General features: G+C 46.6%; 1 protein-coding gene across 1 annotated transcript in view; it reads right to left on the bottom strand.

Annotated features, from left to right (window-relative positions):
• Nucleotides 1-14,184, bottom strand: part of EFR3B (EFR3 homolog B) — a 49,707-nt gene extending 35,523 nt beyond the window's left edge. Inside the window, exons 1-3 of the mRNA XM_007455509.1 lie at nucleotides 14,113-14,184; nucleotides 12,959-13,086; nucleotides 4,123-4,273 (exon numbers count right to left, since the gene is read on the bottom strand). Coding sequence (XP_007455571.1) covers nucleotides 4,123-4,273; nucleotides 12,959-13,065 — 258 coding nt within the window. The 5' untranslated portion in view covers nucleotides 13,066-13,086; nucleotides 14,113-14,184. The remainder of the gene's footprint in view (nucleotides 1-4,122; nucleotides 4,274-12,958; nucleotides 13,087-14,112) is intronic.
• Between the last annotated feature and the right edge of the window lie 794 nt (nucleotides 14,185-14,978).

The following is a 14,978-nucleotide window of genomic DNA, read 5'->3' as shown; positions in this document are numbered from 1 at the left end:
TGTCTCCTGCATCGGCAGGCGGACTCTCAACCACTGCGCCACCAGGGAAGCCCCAAATATTTTTTAAAAATTAGGGAATGATCGTTAGTTTTTTCAGGTAAGCTAAAGGTATTTTGCGGTCATGTAGAATGTAATTTTGTTGTTTTTCTTCCTTGTTTGTTTCTTTCTTTATTTTTACAGTGGAAGAGACCTGAACTTATAGTTAGACTAAGGGAAGGAACCAGAAAAAGGGAAAGGGTGGAGACATGGAGAGAGAAATAATGGATTTCAAGAGGTTCCTGAGGAGAAGGGAACCTTTTGGAAGGAAGAAGATGGAAGCAAGTTGAGGGACCCCCGGCTGGCAGCCCCCATTTTCTCAGTGGGCAGGAGAAGGCAAGGCCACCTCTGAGACTGAAGAAGCAGATTCGGGATGGTCCTTGAGGAGAAAACAGATTTGCAGCGACCACTGAGAGGATGAGGGGCAGTGGTCAAAGAATGGATAAGGAGCTGCCCTGAAGGCCCAAATCAAAATTTAAAGCACCCATCTGTAGAGGCCCCAACCCTCGCATCATGCGGTTTTCTGAGGCAGTTCTCTTAGCAGGCGCATTAGGGGGGAGAAGGCAGAGCTTGGCTGCGGCAGGTGGAAGGAGCGTGGCTCCCACTGGTCTGGGAGGGAGGCCGAGAAAGGCAGCCTCAGCGGGAGCTGAGCCTGGCAGGGAAGGGAAGGCATGGGGAGGTGAGGTCTTGATGAGGGATGGGGCGGGGGGATGGTGAGAGAACATGAAGGGAGGACAGAGCCTCGAGCAAATCACAGCCCCCCTGCTCTACTGGAGGAAGAGAGCCTCAGGGTCCCGCATCACCCCAACATGCTGCAGGAAGCTTCCCTCCCCTCCCAAAGGACTTGACTTCAGGTTGTGGTGCAGTGCAAGCACAAGGGCCTGCAGGCGAGGATCTGAGATGAAAGAGCATTTTTTATTTTATTTTTTTTGCGGTACGCGGGCCTCTCACTGTTGTGGCCTCTCCCGTTTCGGAGCACAGGCTCCGGACGGGCAGGCTCAGCGGCCATGGCTCACGGGCCCAGCCGCTCCGCGGCATGTGGGATCTTCCCAGACCAGGGCACGAACCCGTGTCCCCTGCATCGGCAGGCAGACTCCCAACCACTGTGCCACCAGGGAAGCCCAAAAGAGCAATTTTTTAAAATTCAGGTAAAGTTCACAAAACATAAAATGAACCCTTTTACAGTGCACAATTCAGTGGCATTCAATACATTCACAGTGTTTTGCAACTTAAGGAAAACCCCAAAAGGAAACCCACTTCTTAGTCATTAATCAGTCACTTTCCGTTCCTCTCCCTCCCAGACCCTGGCAAACACTAATCTGCTTTCTGTCTTTATGGCTTCACCTATTCTGGATATCTCATCTAAATGGAAATATAACACGTGACCTTCTGGGTTGTTTCCACCTTTTGGCTATTGTGAGCAGTGCTGCTATGAACGTTGGTGTTACAAGTATTTATTTGAGTATCCATTTTCCATTCTTTTTGGTATATATACCTAGAGAGAATTGCTGAGTCATATGATAATTCTATATGTTTAACTTTCGGAGGAACCACTAAACTGTTTTCCGCAGTGTCTACACCATTTTACATCTCCACTAGCAACGTACAAGGGTTCCAATTTCTACACATCCTCACCAACATGTCATTTTATAGGATTTTTAAAAATATAGCCATCCTGGTGGGTGTGAAGAGGTATCTCACTGTGGGTTTTTTTTGACTTGCATTTCCTTAACGATTAGTGACGCTGAGCATCATTTCATGTGCTTGTTGGCCATTTGTGTATCTTCTTCTTGAATGTCTATTCAAGTCCTTTGCCCACTTTAATTGGGTTTTCTTTTTGCTGTTGAGCTGTAAGAGTTTTTCATATATTCTGGTTACTGGACCCTTATCAGATATACAATTTGTAAATATTTTCTCCCATTTGGTTTGTTGTCTTTTCACTTTCCTGACAGTGTTCTTTGATGCACAAAAGTTTTTAATTTTGAAGAAATCAAATTATCTATATTTTCTTTTGTTCCTTTTGTTTTTATTGTCATATCTAAGAATCCATTGCCAAATTCAAGATCATAAAGTTACACCCCTATATTTCTTTTAATCTATGGTTTAGCTCTTACATTTAGGTCTTTAACCTACTTTGAGTTAATTTTTATATATGTTGTGAGGTAGGGATGAAAGTACAAACTTTAAATCCGTGATCCTTCATAATAATTTTATTATTTACACTAGGCTAATATATTAGATTGTTTATGTAAAGGACCTCGGTATTCTCAGATTTAATATTTTCATTTTATCCTCACAGAGTGACCTCAGAAGGTCAGGGCACATAGTCATTGCACTGTCCCTGAGACACCCATTTGGACCTCTCAGGCAATAAGGCAGGTATGCAGAAGCCAATCCCTAAGCAAATAATTGAGCTTAGTTGGCTCTGGCTCCCCCTCGTCTCCTGACTTTCCTGGTCTCTCACTGTCATCCCAAGTTCAGATATTCTCACTAAAGACCTGAAAGCATCACTTAAATTTAAAAAATTATACTTTACTGCATATGATGTGCAGGAATGGTATTAGCAAAACCAGACTTTTTGCTGACAAGTTTTACCATAGCTTCAATCCTTGAGGTGGTCAAGTACAAGCTGGATAAAGATCCATTAAGGATGAAGAAAGAAAGAGAGAGAAGGTCCCAGGCTTAGAGAGCTGGAAAGAGCACCTGGTTGAGGGACACCGCTAGCAAAGCCTGCCTCTGAAGCTGAACTCTGAATCTATTGCAATTATCTGACTCAACTTACTTATAATCACCTCTCCTTACATAATCTCCATTGTCTGCAGTACGGTAATCATTAGTCAGCTGCTTTCTTGCTAATACTGTGATTCACTGTGATGGGGAATCTAGGAATTTGCAGGATTCTGAATTTTCAAGGCTGTAGCTAACAAAATGCCTACCCTAGGCCAGGATGTGCTGTAGGGAACGCTAGAGCTGGCAGCCACATGCTTCTATGTCTCCCCCGCCGACCCCTGGGGAGATACCCTCTGGATGCATTGATGACTGGTTTAGTTTCCATGTACATGTTCTCTTCTAGACTATAGTTATCTTAAACAGGGCAAGTGAAACAGTAACTGAAGCTGTTGCCAGAGCAACATGACAAAAGAATTTACCCTCAGCTACTGTATATGTAATTTGTCAAAGGCAGCTGGCTCACAGAGAGAGGAAAGAGGGGAATAGGTTGTTAGTTTTGGTCTTTGAAAGAAGAGTTGAAAGATTATCTTCTGGTTAAATCAACGTAAGTAGAACAGGAAAGCAGCTGTGACCTGTGCAATAAACATTCAGAAAAGTCAGGTTGGGAAGGCTAAGAAGAAAAACCTTAAACTTTATTATTATTTTTTTTTTCCTGGTGATATTTGTAAAATAGTTGCATGTCAGGGCTTTTAACACCAAGCTGCTTGAAGACCTGGAGCTGAAAGTATTCCCTGAAGGGGAAGGAATAGAGAGAGAGCAAGAAATGGAAGAGAACAACTGGGATATTCAAGTATGTTAGATACACACAAAGCTGAGAGTTCTTGACATATCTGATAGCTCTTCTCTCCCAAAACCATAAGCCCTCATGATAGCAGCCACTTGTACTGAGACCAGTTACATTACAAAGCTTGGACTGAGTTCAATCCACTCAGGCTATCAATGAGAAGCCAGGCTCATGAAAGATAACCCGCTCGAGGTTACCCAGCTAGGAAAGGGCAGAACTAAGCCAGAAGCCCTGTTTCCTGCTTCCCTGTGATCTTCCCACTTATCTGATCCCTCTGTCCTGTGAACATCAGTTTACTCTGTCTTCGAAAGAAGCCCAACCTGGACAGCTTTCAAAGTATGCCCCGTGGAGTCAGGGGCCAAGCTTTGAGGGCACTGGGCACACCCTGCTCTCAAAGAAATACCTCCCTTTCTATTTTTACATCTATTGGGGCCTCACCTAAACCTATTTAAGGGAAAAATCACTTTTAAAAGTCAGAAACCAAATAGGAATGGATCATAACAATGCTGACCCAGAGGTTCTACACCCCCTCCCCACCATTCCCACTTCCAAAGCCCCTTGGGCCTCCTTACCGAGTTGGTGCCAAGGATCTGCAGGTTGGGCTTCTCAGACTCAAGCAGCTTGGCCACCATCTTGAGGAAACTCTCCACGAAGAGGTTGATGCTCTGGCAGTGACAGGCCATGAGCAGCTGGTCCAGCGCCTCCATGGCGATGCACACGTACCTGGGGAAAGCAGCATCATTGCCATCACTCAGCCTCACGCCTGTTCCGCCCCCACTGCATGACTGGGGCAATTCTAGATGGCAGTGCAGTGACCACCTGGGCAGCATCGAGCTAATGCAGCTCTTCCCCCCCAGGTTGCTGATGACTGGACAGTTGTTCCAACAAGTGCTCACTCCAGCCCAGCCCTGAGAAGCAGAATGAAGCAGAGCTGGAAGGGAGCCTAGAGATGAATTCATCCAGCCCCTTATTTTACACATGAAGAACTTGAGGACAGACAAGGTACACCATTTCATGAGGAAATACAAGCAGAAAGAATTGATGCCCAGAAGAGCAGCTTCTGAACTCAAAGCCAGTGAGGTCAGAGAATTACTCATCAAAGTCAAGACGTGTTTGTTGACACTGTCCTCGTCAGTGCAGGGGTGTAAGGATGAAGAAGTCCTTTAACTTAAAGAGCCTAGAGTGGGAGGGATAAGATAAATACACAGACATCTCCTCTAAAGGGAAAATAAGAAATGTTACCAAAAAAATGACATCCCACGAGGGCTCCAAAGAAGGAAAGAGGCTCTAGCGGGGACGAAGCAAAGAACTTAATGAAGAAAGTTTATGAAGAATCTGAAATGGGCCTGAGGACCAGCCAACTGCAAATGTTAAGGAACATAAAATTGCAATTTTGTAGTTGAAGACCTCAGAAGTTCTATAATAAAGTATTACTCAAACTATATGGTTGACAGTGTTACCATGTTTGGATGACACTCAGCTTGCCCAGGGAGCATTTTTACCTCATGGAGAATAAGACACACACAGAATGAAAATTCTTTTCTCCTTATGCAGCAGGTGCTCTGTGGCAATTCTAAGTCTCTAACCACTTAATTATTCTAAAGACTAAAACCCGAGTGAATACTTTCACAAACTAGGAACGCACGACATCCAATGGTGAAGAGCTGCCCATCCCATTTTTTGACAACCAAATGAACACCTCTTTATATTTCAAGCAAACCCTAACCCTAATAACCTCCGTCCTTTATTCACAATTCTACTTTTAGAAGCAGCAAAAAAGAGAGCTGAACCTTCTCCTACCTGCCAGCCCTTCAACCACATGAAAACAACAGTCTCATTTACCATGTTCCTCTCTTCTCCATGCTAAAAATACCCAATCCTGGGAATTCCCTGGTGATCCAGTGGTTAGGACTCTGCGCTTTCACTGCTGAAGGCCTGGGATCAATCCCTGGTTGGGGAACTAAGACTCCCACAGGCCTTGCAGCACGGCCAGAAAAATAAAATAAAATAAAATAATAAAATGCCCAATCCTTTCCAGACTAGCCTTTGCAGGACAAACCCCAATTACTGTCTTCTTCAATGCCTCTCTTAAATCCCAAGAAAAAGGTCACAAATCAAATTCCTACCGAGAATCAGGAATACACATCTAAGCTCAAACCCAACATTTGTTCCACGATAGTGACATAATGAGCATTTGGTCAGGTAAGGCACATCATGAAAGATACATCCCCTACATACCAAGCATTTGCATTCTAAAGAAAACAAGGCAGGGCTTCCCTGGTGGCGCAGTGGTTGAGAGTCTGCCTGCCAGTGCAGGGGACGCGGGTTCGTGCCCCGGTCCGGGAGGATCCCACGTGCCACGGAGCGGCTGGGCCCGTGAGCCATGGCCGCTGAGCCTGTGCGTCTGGAGCCTGTGCTCCGCCACGGCAGAGGCCACAACAGCGAGAGGCCAGCGTACCGCAAAAAAAAAAAAAAAAAAAAAAGAAAGCAAGGCAGACATTCATAGAAAAAGGTTATCTTTTAACTTCTAATAAGGGAGACTCTGCAAAACTATTCTGGTTAAAATCTTTACAGTTTTCATTAAGGAGTTAGGTGTCTAGGGCAGAATGCTAAATGTCTCCCCTGGAATCTATTTTTGCCCTTTTCACTAGTCATTTAGAAGTTTAGCTGAGCTGTGGCTGCTCACTGGGAACATTTCCCAGCCTCTCCTGCTGCTAGGTGAGGCCACGTGACTTACATGTTGCCATGAAAATGAGAGGGAGTGATGCGAGCAACATCCACATTGCTTGCTTGAAAGACAGGATTGTCCTCCGGGTCCTCTCTTCCCTCTTCCTGCTGGCTGCAGAGTGGCAGCAAATAGATGGCCAGAGGTGAAAGCCCCGGATGACCTCATGGGCGGAGCCCATCAACCCAGACTGGACTATTGCATGAGAGAGAAAAAATATTTCCATATTGCTGGAGCCACTGTATTTTCAAGTCTCTTTATACCCTAAGTAACATAAGTATCTGATAATCAGGTTTAGGAGTGCTTTAGAAACGTGAGGGCACAAATAAAAGTGAATCCTGACCAATCCAAAGCAACTCAAGTGACTGCCCTCACAGGAAAGAGAAGTAAGGGCTGAACATGACTCCATCCTGCAAGAGGGGAGATCAGGCAGACTCCATGTACTCTGAGTGTGGTCATGTGCCCATTAAAGGGTGGTGACCCCTCTACTCATAGAGCCATGTGGAACACAGGAAGTACTCCAGATACAAACAAAATATAGGCAAGGTAGAGTGAGAAGAGAACTCCAAACCTACCTGGGTGCTAAGGAGTCAGGCTGATGCCTTTAAGTCAAAGCAAGTAGCAAAAGCCCTCTCTTTAAGAAGCTGCCTAGAGGGACTTCCCTGGTGGTCCAGTGTTTAAGAATCCGCCTTCCAATGCAGGGCACACTGGTTCGATCCCTGGTCAGGTAACTAAGATCCCACGTACTGCAGGCAACTAAGCCCTCACGTTGCAACTACTGAGCCCACACGCCACAACAAAAGACCCAGTGTGCCACAATGAAGATCCCGTGTGCCACAACTAAGACCCAAAGCAGCCAAAAAAAAAAAACAAACAAATTAAAAAAAAAAAAAAAGAAGCTGCCTAGTGTCAGGTTTATATGCCGTGTATATAATAGGGGATGAATTAAAAGATTTATTCTTTATGTTTTGATCCAAATCATATCTCTTTGAAGGTTAGGCAGATGGTACAAAACTCTTGATTAGCTAGTCTTTGTTTTAAAACAGAGTTTGGTTAAATAAAAAGAATGCACAGGAAGCATGACTATAGGATGATTTCTGAAGATACTACAAAACCACAACACAAAGCTCTCGTGGCAGCCACTCAGTTTCAGACATTGTGCATCTGAACTGCCTCACACGTAAGTCAGCTTTGCAAATCCATGTGTATAAAAGTAACAGCAGTCATGACATTTTCTAAATGTCTTTTTTTAAAGACATCAGTCACCATTTCTTCAGTACCCTTGCACTGCTGTGGCCTCTCCCGTTGCGGAGCACAGGCTCCAGACGCGCAGGCTCAGCGGCCATGGTTCATGGGCCCCGCCACTCCGCGGCATGTGGGATCTTCCCGGACCAGGGCACGAACCCGTGTCCCCTGCATCGGCAGGCGGACTCTCAACCACTGCACCACCAGGGAAGCCCTCCTTCTCACTTTTGTAAAATGTTTATTTCTTTTATCTATATGAACTGAGTCAGCTATTATTATTGTTTAATATTATTAAATTAAAATATTATTAAATATCATTAAATAGCTGTCTCTGGGCACATTCACAAATGGATCTGGTCATGCTCTTATCTATAGAGTGTCTTTCAAATGCAAAGGCAGCATTGGGTGTTTGGGCTCGTATGGTGAACTGGATCCACGTTTTCTCCTGCTCTGGAGGGCCCGCCAGTCCTCGATAGCCTTGCCCTTCACAGGATGTCACAGCCACAGTTCAGGATACCTGTCGTGCCTTGCAGACCCAGGCCTGGCATGTTCCGGGTCCACTGTATAGGCCGTGAAGCAGACTGATTCCTGCAGGGTTGGGGAAGCAGCCTGGGCCTGGGCCCTTCCAAAGGGACAGGTTTTCCCTGCGGAGAAACCTGGACACATTCTGGCAACCAAACATGGCGGATGGGAAATGGGAGCAGGCAGCATGGAATTCTCTTCTTCTATGAATCATCCCAGCATCCTTTTGCACGAAGGGTTTCACCATTATTTTATAGAGTTTAAATGAGGGAAAGGAAGGGGCGGGGTGGGGTTTGGCAAGAGAAGAAACCAGAAGGCCTCCCAAACCCCAGAGCTTAGATTGCTGCTTTTCCCTTTCCTGTAAAAAAATTCCCAGAAAATCCTGATAAGGAAAACCATCCTTTGCTAGCCAGACCAAAAAAAAAAAAAAAAAATAATAAAAAATTATCACATGATTAGCATGATTAGGTCCACCTTTGCAAGCCAAAAAAAAAAAAAAAAAAAAAAAATTGGCTACTGACCAAGAGAGGAAATTTTGATGGAAAGTGAAAATGATGGTAGAAGTAAAACAGAAAAGTAAAAAAGTTTAAGGCCTAATTCTCTGAATACACACTCCTTCAATCCCCATCTTTGATCCCAACACTAAGGATGGAAGGATTATAATTGCAAACTTGAACTTTTCAAAGTATCCTAGAAGATTAGAAGTCAATGGGCTTTGGAACCTCCTGCTCGCTGCATTGGTCCTCTCTTATCATAACCTTCCTGGGTACATCTTATCCATTAAGTCTATACTTTCAAAGGGAATAGAGCACGGGCTTCTCAGGGTAATGTCCACTCAACAGGACTGGGGCCAAATAGGTTAGTCTCGGCAGAGATCTGTTCTGGGCTTGGTATCCTGAAAGGAGTCCAGTGTGGTAATAGGTCTGAGAAACTGGCCTGACTGGGTAGTTGGAACAGGATGGGGAAGAAAGGAGCTGGTGAGAACTAGCCCACCACAGGGGCCCAAGGGAGAGGCAAGAGTAGGGCATGGACCACAGCAGCAGGTGATGACCAAGGTGATGACCAGGTGACTTGGATCCACTAGTAGGGCTTCCCAGTAGGTGAAGAAGGCAGAACTCAGGGAATCTGGGATGGACTGGGGTTCACAGGCAGCAAGTGAGGTCAGGAGAGGCTACTCAGCAGGTTATAACAACAGGAACTCAGGGTCATGGGCCAACCAAAGCAGAAGGTGAGTTATAACAAGTGAGGAAAATACACAGGGGGGGCCTGGTGCTTAGGAGTGAGGCAGGAAATACCTTGAATTGAATTCCAGAACAGGCAGCTGCTTCTGATTGATCACCTTTCACTCAGTCAGGAGTGGGCTCAGGAGCCTCCAGGAAAGGAGGAACTGGCAGTCAAAGTCTGAGAACCAGACTTGGTTGCAGAGGAAAGCAGATCTAGGGTCAGAGATGGGAACCAGCACACAGAGAGAGGGGGCAGCTTTAGCAGGGCCAGTCATTGCCCAAGAATCACTCAAAGAACCTTGACAAAGAACCTCTTATTCTGGGCAGTCTGAATGTATTTAGTCATGTCCCCACTGCTGGACAGAAACTCCTGGGTTTTAGCAGCCAGAAGTAGGCGCTGACCTCAGCCAAGGGAGGGAAGGATCAACTCGTCATCTAGTAGGAATCTGTGACATCTCTGTCTGAAGGGTCAGCTCCGTCCTCCAACCAGGTTCAGGGTCCTTCTGGGGACAGTATATCTCTTGGGAGCCCCACCAGCTCAGCTCCAGGGTGAGGCTCCTCAGGGAGTAGCCCACCCCTCTTTGGCATGGGCGTCTCCACCCTCCAGGCACTGGGGAACCTGACAGATTCTAATGTGGTCTTCTGAACGTGGTCATCGCTCCATGGTCATTGTCAGCTGACCCTGAATCTCACCTAGCACTGCCGTTACCTCCCTCGCTCTCCAGTTTCTAGGGATGTTCTAGCAGTTGGGCTGAACTGGGAGGAGAAAAGTATGAAGAATTCTCACTTTTTGCTGCTCTGCACATCACTGCCCATTATGGCGCACACTGAGTAGCAATACCTTGAAATTTGTATCTTATCCTCCCTCTGCCCACGTTTGGTTATCACCCTTGATGCTAAACACATACGAGCAGAGGAGGGTGGATCTGCCACTGGGTCCAACACCCAAGGTTCACGTCCACATGGTCAAACCATAAACACAGACACCTGCATGGTGGTAGGGAGACAGCTCCTCAGACTGTCTGCAGGTAAATATTTCACTCTTCCAAACCTGCCATCAGTGGTTAGGACAATGATGATGAATGTGGCATTGGGTAAGGAAAGACAGGGAGGGAGAGGAGACAGAACAGGAGAACAGATCTAACAGATTTTTCTTCTCTAAATGTTTATGATTAGAGCCCCCAGTGAGGCCGTCAAGGCTTTAAATACTTAGATGCTGCAATGGTTATTTTTAACAGAACGATACCAATTTTGAGTTGCAGTTCTAAGGGCAGTGGAGTGTTTCTGAGTGGCTCTGCTGGCTACAGGACATTTTTACTGAGAGAACCATCACTGCAGAGAGGGCAGGAAAAATTAGTATTAAATGTTTAATGGTATTGCTTGCATATTAGTTTCAAGTTCAGTCTAGGATAAAGTCATTTTTACTTGCTTGAGCCTGCTTTATAATATGTCAAGGCGATTTATATAATCAGCATGTTCGTTATATTCATGCCCTTTTTACTGAGCGTATAACCTAATTTTATTATAGAAAGAGATCATAGAAATGAATTGTTTCCAGTCTTGCTTTTATACCGGGGATAGCTTGATATAAGCGTGGCTGGTGGGTCCTGTGGAGGTGTGGACCTCTATACACTGCCAGCACAATGCAGATCTTTACACTCTGGTTCTCAGTCCACCTTCCTCACCAGGAGGAAGGGACCTTGGAGGGTGATGGGGCTGATGGATGGTAGTAGGGTGGGAAAGAGGGTCCAGGGGAGAGATCATTGCAAAGGCTCAGAGGCCAGAAAGCCAGGGGGGGATCGTCAGCTAGTCCATCTGGAATGGGTTTCGAGCAGCTGTGGCAGGTGTGGCTGGGTTAAAGGCAAGTTGGGGGCAGGTAATGGAGGAGCCCAGAAATCAAGCTGAGACCTTGGATTGTACGCTAAAGAAGCCAGGGAAAGTATAGCTTGGTCTGTGTTTTGAAGATCATAGTGTTGATCTGGAAGGGCCAGTACAGGAAAGATGGGAAGGAGGGAGACAATTTTCAAGGCCACTGCCATAATCCGGAGCCTGCATCAGGAGAAAGGTAGGAGCAGAGGAAAGTAGAGGATGGACATAAAAGGCTTCATAGAGAACAGAACCAGTGGGACTTAGGAACAACCTCCCTAGATCTACCCTTCCCTTTGCTCCAACAGCCGTGCCACCAGGGACATCTTAGAGCTCTCTTTACATCCAGCCCCACTGCAGATTGTGGCATGACGGTAGCGTAAAAAACATGGTATGTCCTGCCGTTGACTTTTTTCACTGAGGAAGTAATACATGCTCAATAGAGAATATTTAGGAAACACAATAATGTAGATAGAAACCAAAAACCCCAGCCACATTGTTCACAAAATATTAAGAATACTCAATATTTATTTTTACTGTATTTTCCAGGCATTGAGATTTGTTATTGTTTTTAACTTGATTTAAATACTGTGTATATAAGTATGTATTCTATTTTTCATTTACTTATGGCATTTTCCATATTATATGGAAAGTATGTTTATAAACACCATTTTTATTGACTAGGTAACATTTCCTGAAGCGATAAACACCATAATTTACGATTCTCCTCTAGTTGGGCATTTAAGTTACTTCCATCTTTTCAGTATTATAAAAATTACCATAATGAACATCTCTGTGTATAAAGTTAGATTATATATAAGATTGATATGGTGGGGTAGATGAATAGAAATGGAATTACTGGATCAAAGGGCGTAAGTGTTTTTGAAGCACAGTGGTTAAGAATCTGCCTGCCAATGCAGGCGACACGGGTTTGAGCCCTGGTCTGGGAAGGTCCTACACCTGGTGGAGCAACTAAGCCCATGCACCACAACGAGCCTGCGCTCTAGAGCTTGCGAGCCACAACTACTGAGCCCACGTGCCACAACTACTAGTTCCCCCACCAGGGATGGAATCCATGCCCCCTTCTGTGGTAGGGTGGCGTCTTAACCACTGGACCACCAGGGAAGTCCCTCCTTGCTTTTTAAGAGAGTAAGCTGAATGAGGCAGGGTGGGTTTGGTGAGAGTAACGGCACATTCTGGGTTCAATGGTGTGTGAGGGCTTCTGGATAGAGACACGGGGGTAAATGGAGGCTAACAGAGATGCTCCTAGGAAGCCAACAACCCCTTCTTCCCAAATCTTGGCAAGAGCATCACATTTTACCTTTGGAAAAGCACAGGGAAGCCACTCCTCACTCCCAGTCCCCATTTTCTCAGGCTGTTCAACAATCCAGTCTATTATCATTTCTTAAAAGGACCCTGGGACTTCCCTGGTGGCGCAGTGGTTAAGAATCCACCTGCCAATGCAGGCGATACGGGTTTGAGCCCTGGTCCAGGAAGATCCCACGTGCCGCAGAGCAACTAAGCCCGTGCGCCACAACTACTGAGCCTGCGCTCTAGAGCCCGCGAGCCACAACTCCTGAGCCCCCGTACCACAACTACTGAAGCCCGTGCACCTAGAGCCTGCGTTCCGAAACAAGAGAAGCCATCACAATGAGAAGCTCGCGCACCGCAACGAAGAGTAGCCCCTGCTCGCCGCAACTAGAGAAAGCCCATGCACAGCAATGAAGACCCAATGCAGCCAAAAATAAATAAATAAAAGGACCCTATGTATTGCCCTGAAAATATATAGTTTCTGCAAATCTCTCTCCACCCTCCCATACTACTTACCCATATCGATGACGACCCACATCACGGATGAGCCTCTCAGAGAGGTAGGCGCCAATGCGATCGAGCTTTTCTGGAGCTGACAGGGCGTAGAAGGTCAGCTTCTCCATGTTGGTCTTCACCAGGCCATCCTGTAAAAGACAGATCATCCTCACTGTGGCCATGAGATGGCTAGAAGACTTCAAGTCTAAAGGTAAATGGTTATTCAACTTAATCAACATTTACCAGAGTGCCTATAATGTATGTGACACACACGTGGGTTTTGGGGACCTAGAGATGATTGAAACATAGACCCTGCTCTCCAGGAACTCACAACTTCACCCAAAGTGTGCTAGCTATAAGCAAAAATAGTCAGTGATATAAATGTGCATATGTGTGTGCATGTGTACACTATATGTATTTTTATATATATATGTGTATATACATGAAGGTATATATGTGTGCGTGTGTATATGTGTGTATATGAATGGATGACAAATCTTCAATGAAAGCAATGCAGAATTAAAATGTACTGGATATCCAACATCGAGAAGTGAACAGGAAGAAGGTAGCTCTGCAGCTTTCAGGGAATTGTCCAGAGGATGCTGGAAATGTGACCCTCCACTGCCTATCAGGAAGAGGTCATTGATTTCCAGAGAAGAAGTCAAGTACATCAGACCCTTTCCGAAACCACATAACCCATAATGAAGCCTGACCGTAGAGTGGCAGGTTGGAAACCAAGAAGCCAGGTGTCCCCTGTGCCCGCTTGACACCTGGCAGATACCAGAGGGAGCGTGGAGAGGACATGAGCTCCAGAGCCAAAACCCAAGCAGGGAAATGCTCACACCTGACAACAGGGAAATAGTACCATTCAGAGTTAGCGGCTCAAGGAACTATCACCCAGAGAGACATGAGTGAAGAGAATGCTCAGCAGTGGCCAGAAGCACCGAGCACACCGAGACACACTTCCAGAGCCCTCTACGGATCCTGCCTGCAGAGGGGTCCAAAGCTCCTCATTCTTCAGGCTCCCAGCTGCCTCTGGTCACTGATGGGGCCGTGGCCAAGGTTTCGGTGTGTCTGAGCGAGCCCCGGGGCCTTCCCTCCCTCGGAGCAGCCCCCAGGGCCCTGGATGGGGTAAGGTGGTGAGAGGCGTGCTGGCGGCAGGAGACGAGACCCACCTCGGGATCCTCAGGGAAGATGTTGTCCACCAGCCTTTTGTACCTGGGGCGCAGGGCACCGCAGCAGCCACATACACCTGCAATGGCAACAAGAAACACCGGGGAGCTAAGCCTCCTGGTTAGGCCGAGGGGACCAGATTGTTGTTTGTGAGAAACCAGACCCAGGCTGGAAACAGAAGGGTCCCTCCCTTAGAGTGCCAGGGCCTTGGTCCTTCCCACTGCTTCCCCAGCCCCAGCCCCACTCCAAGACGTCTGCCTTTTCCGCTGGGTGTCTTTGCTTGGAAATCAGGCATAGGTGCCAGCAGACCAGCACCTGTTCAGGAAGCCAGGCCATAGAACACACACATGTGTGCACACGTGTGTACACCCACGCACACACACACCCACACACACACTCACACCCACCCACACTCACACCCCCACTCTCACACACTCCTCCCACACCCACACCCACAACTCACACTCCCACACACACTCACTGTAACCCACACTCACACTCCCCCCCACACCCACACACACTCTCACACACTCCCCCACACCAACACCCACACCCACTCAATGTCACACACACTCCCCACACACACACTCCCACACACCCACACATCCACTCTCACACCCACACATTTCCCCCCCACTCCCACACACCCACTCACATCCACACACACTCACTGTCACACACCCACTCACACACACACTCCCCCACACACAACCACACACTCCCACACACCCACACTCTCTCTCTCATACACACACACACACACCACACACATACACACACTTGCTCTCTCTCTCTTTGGGAGACTATACAACCGTCTCCTGCAGCCCAAGACTCTTCCCCAGTGTCCTGGAAGATGGACACAGCTTGG

Source organism: Lipotes vexillifer, unplaced genomic scaffold (assembly GCF_000442215.2).
Source record: "Lipotes vexillifer unplaced genomic scaffold, Lipotes_vexillifer_v1.1 scaffold131, whole genome shotgun sequence".
Taxonomy (NCBI): Eukaryota; Metazoa; Chordata; class Mammalia; order Artiodactyla; family Lipotidae; genus Lipotes; species Lipotes vexillifer.
Note: the sequence above shows the minus strand (reverse complement) of the source record. Positions and strands in the feature narration are given on the sequence as shown.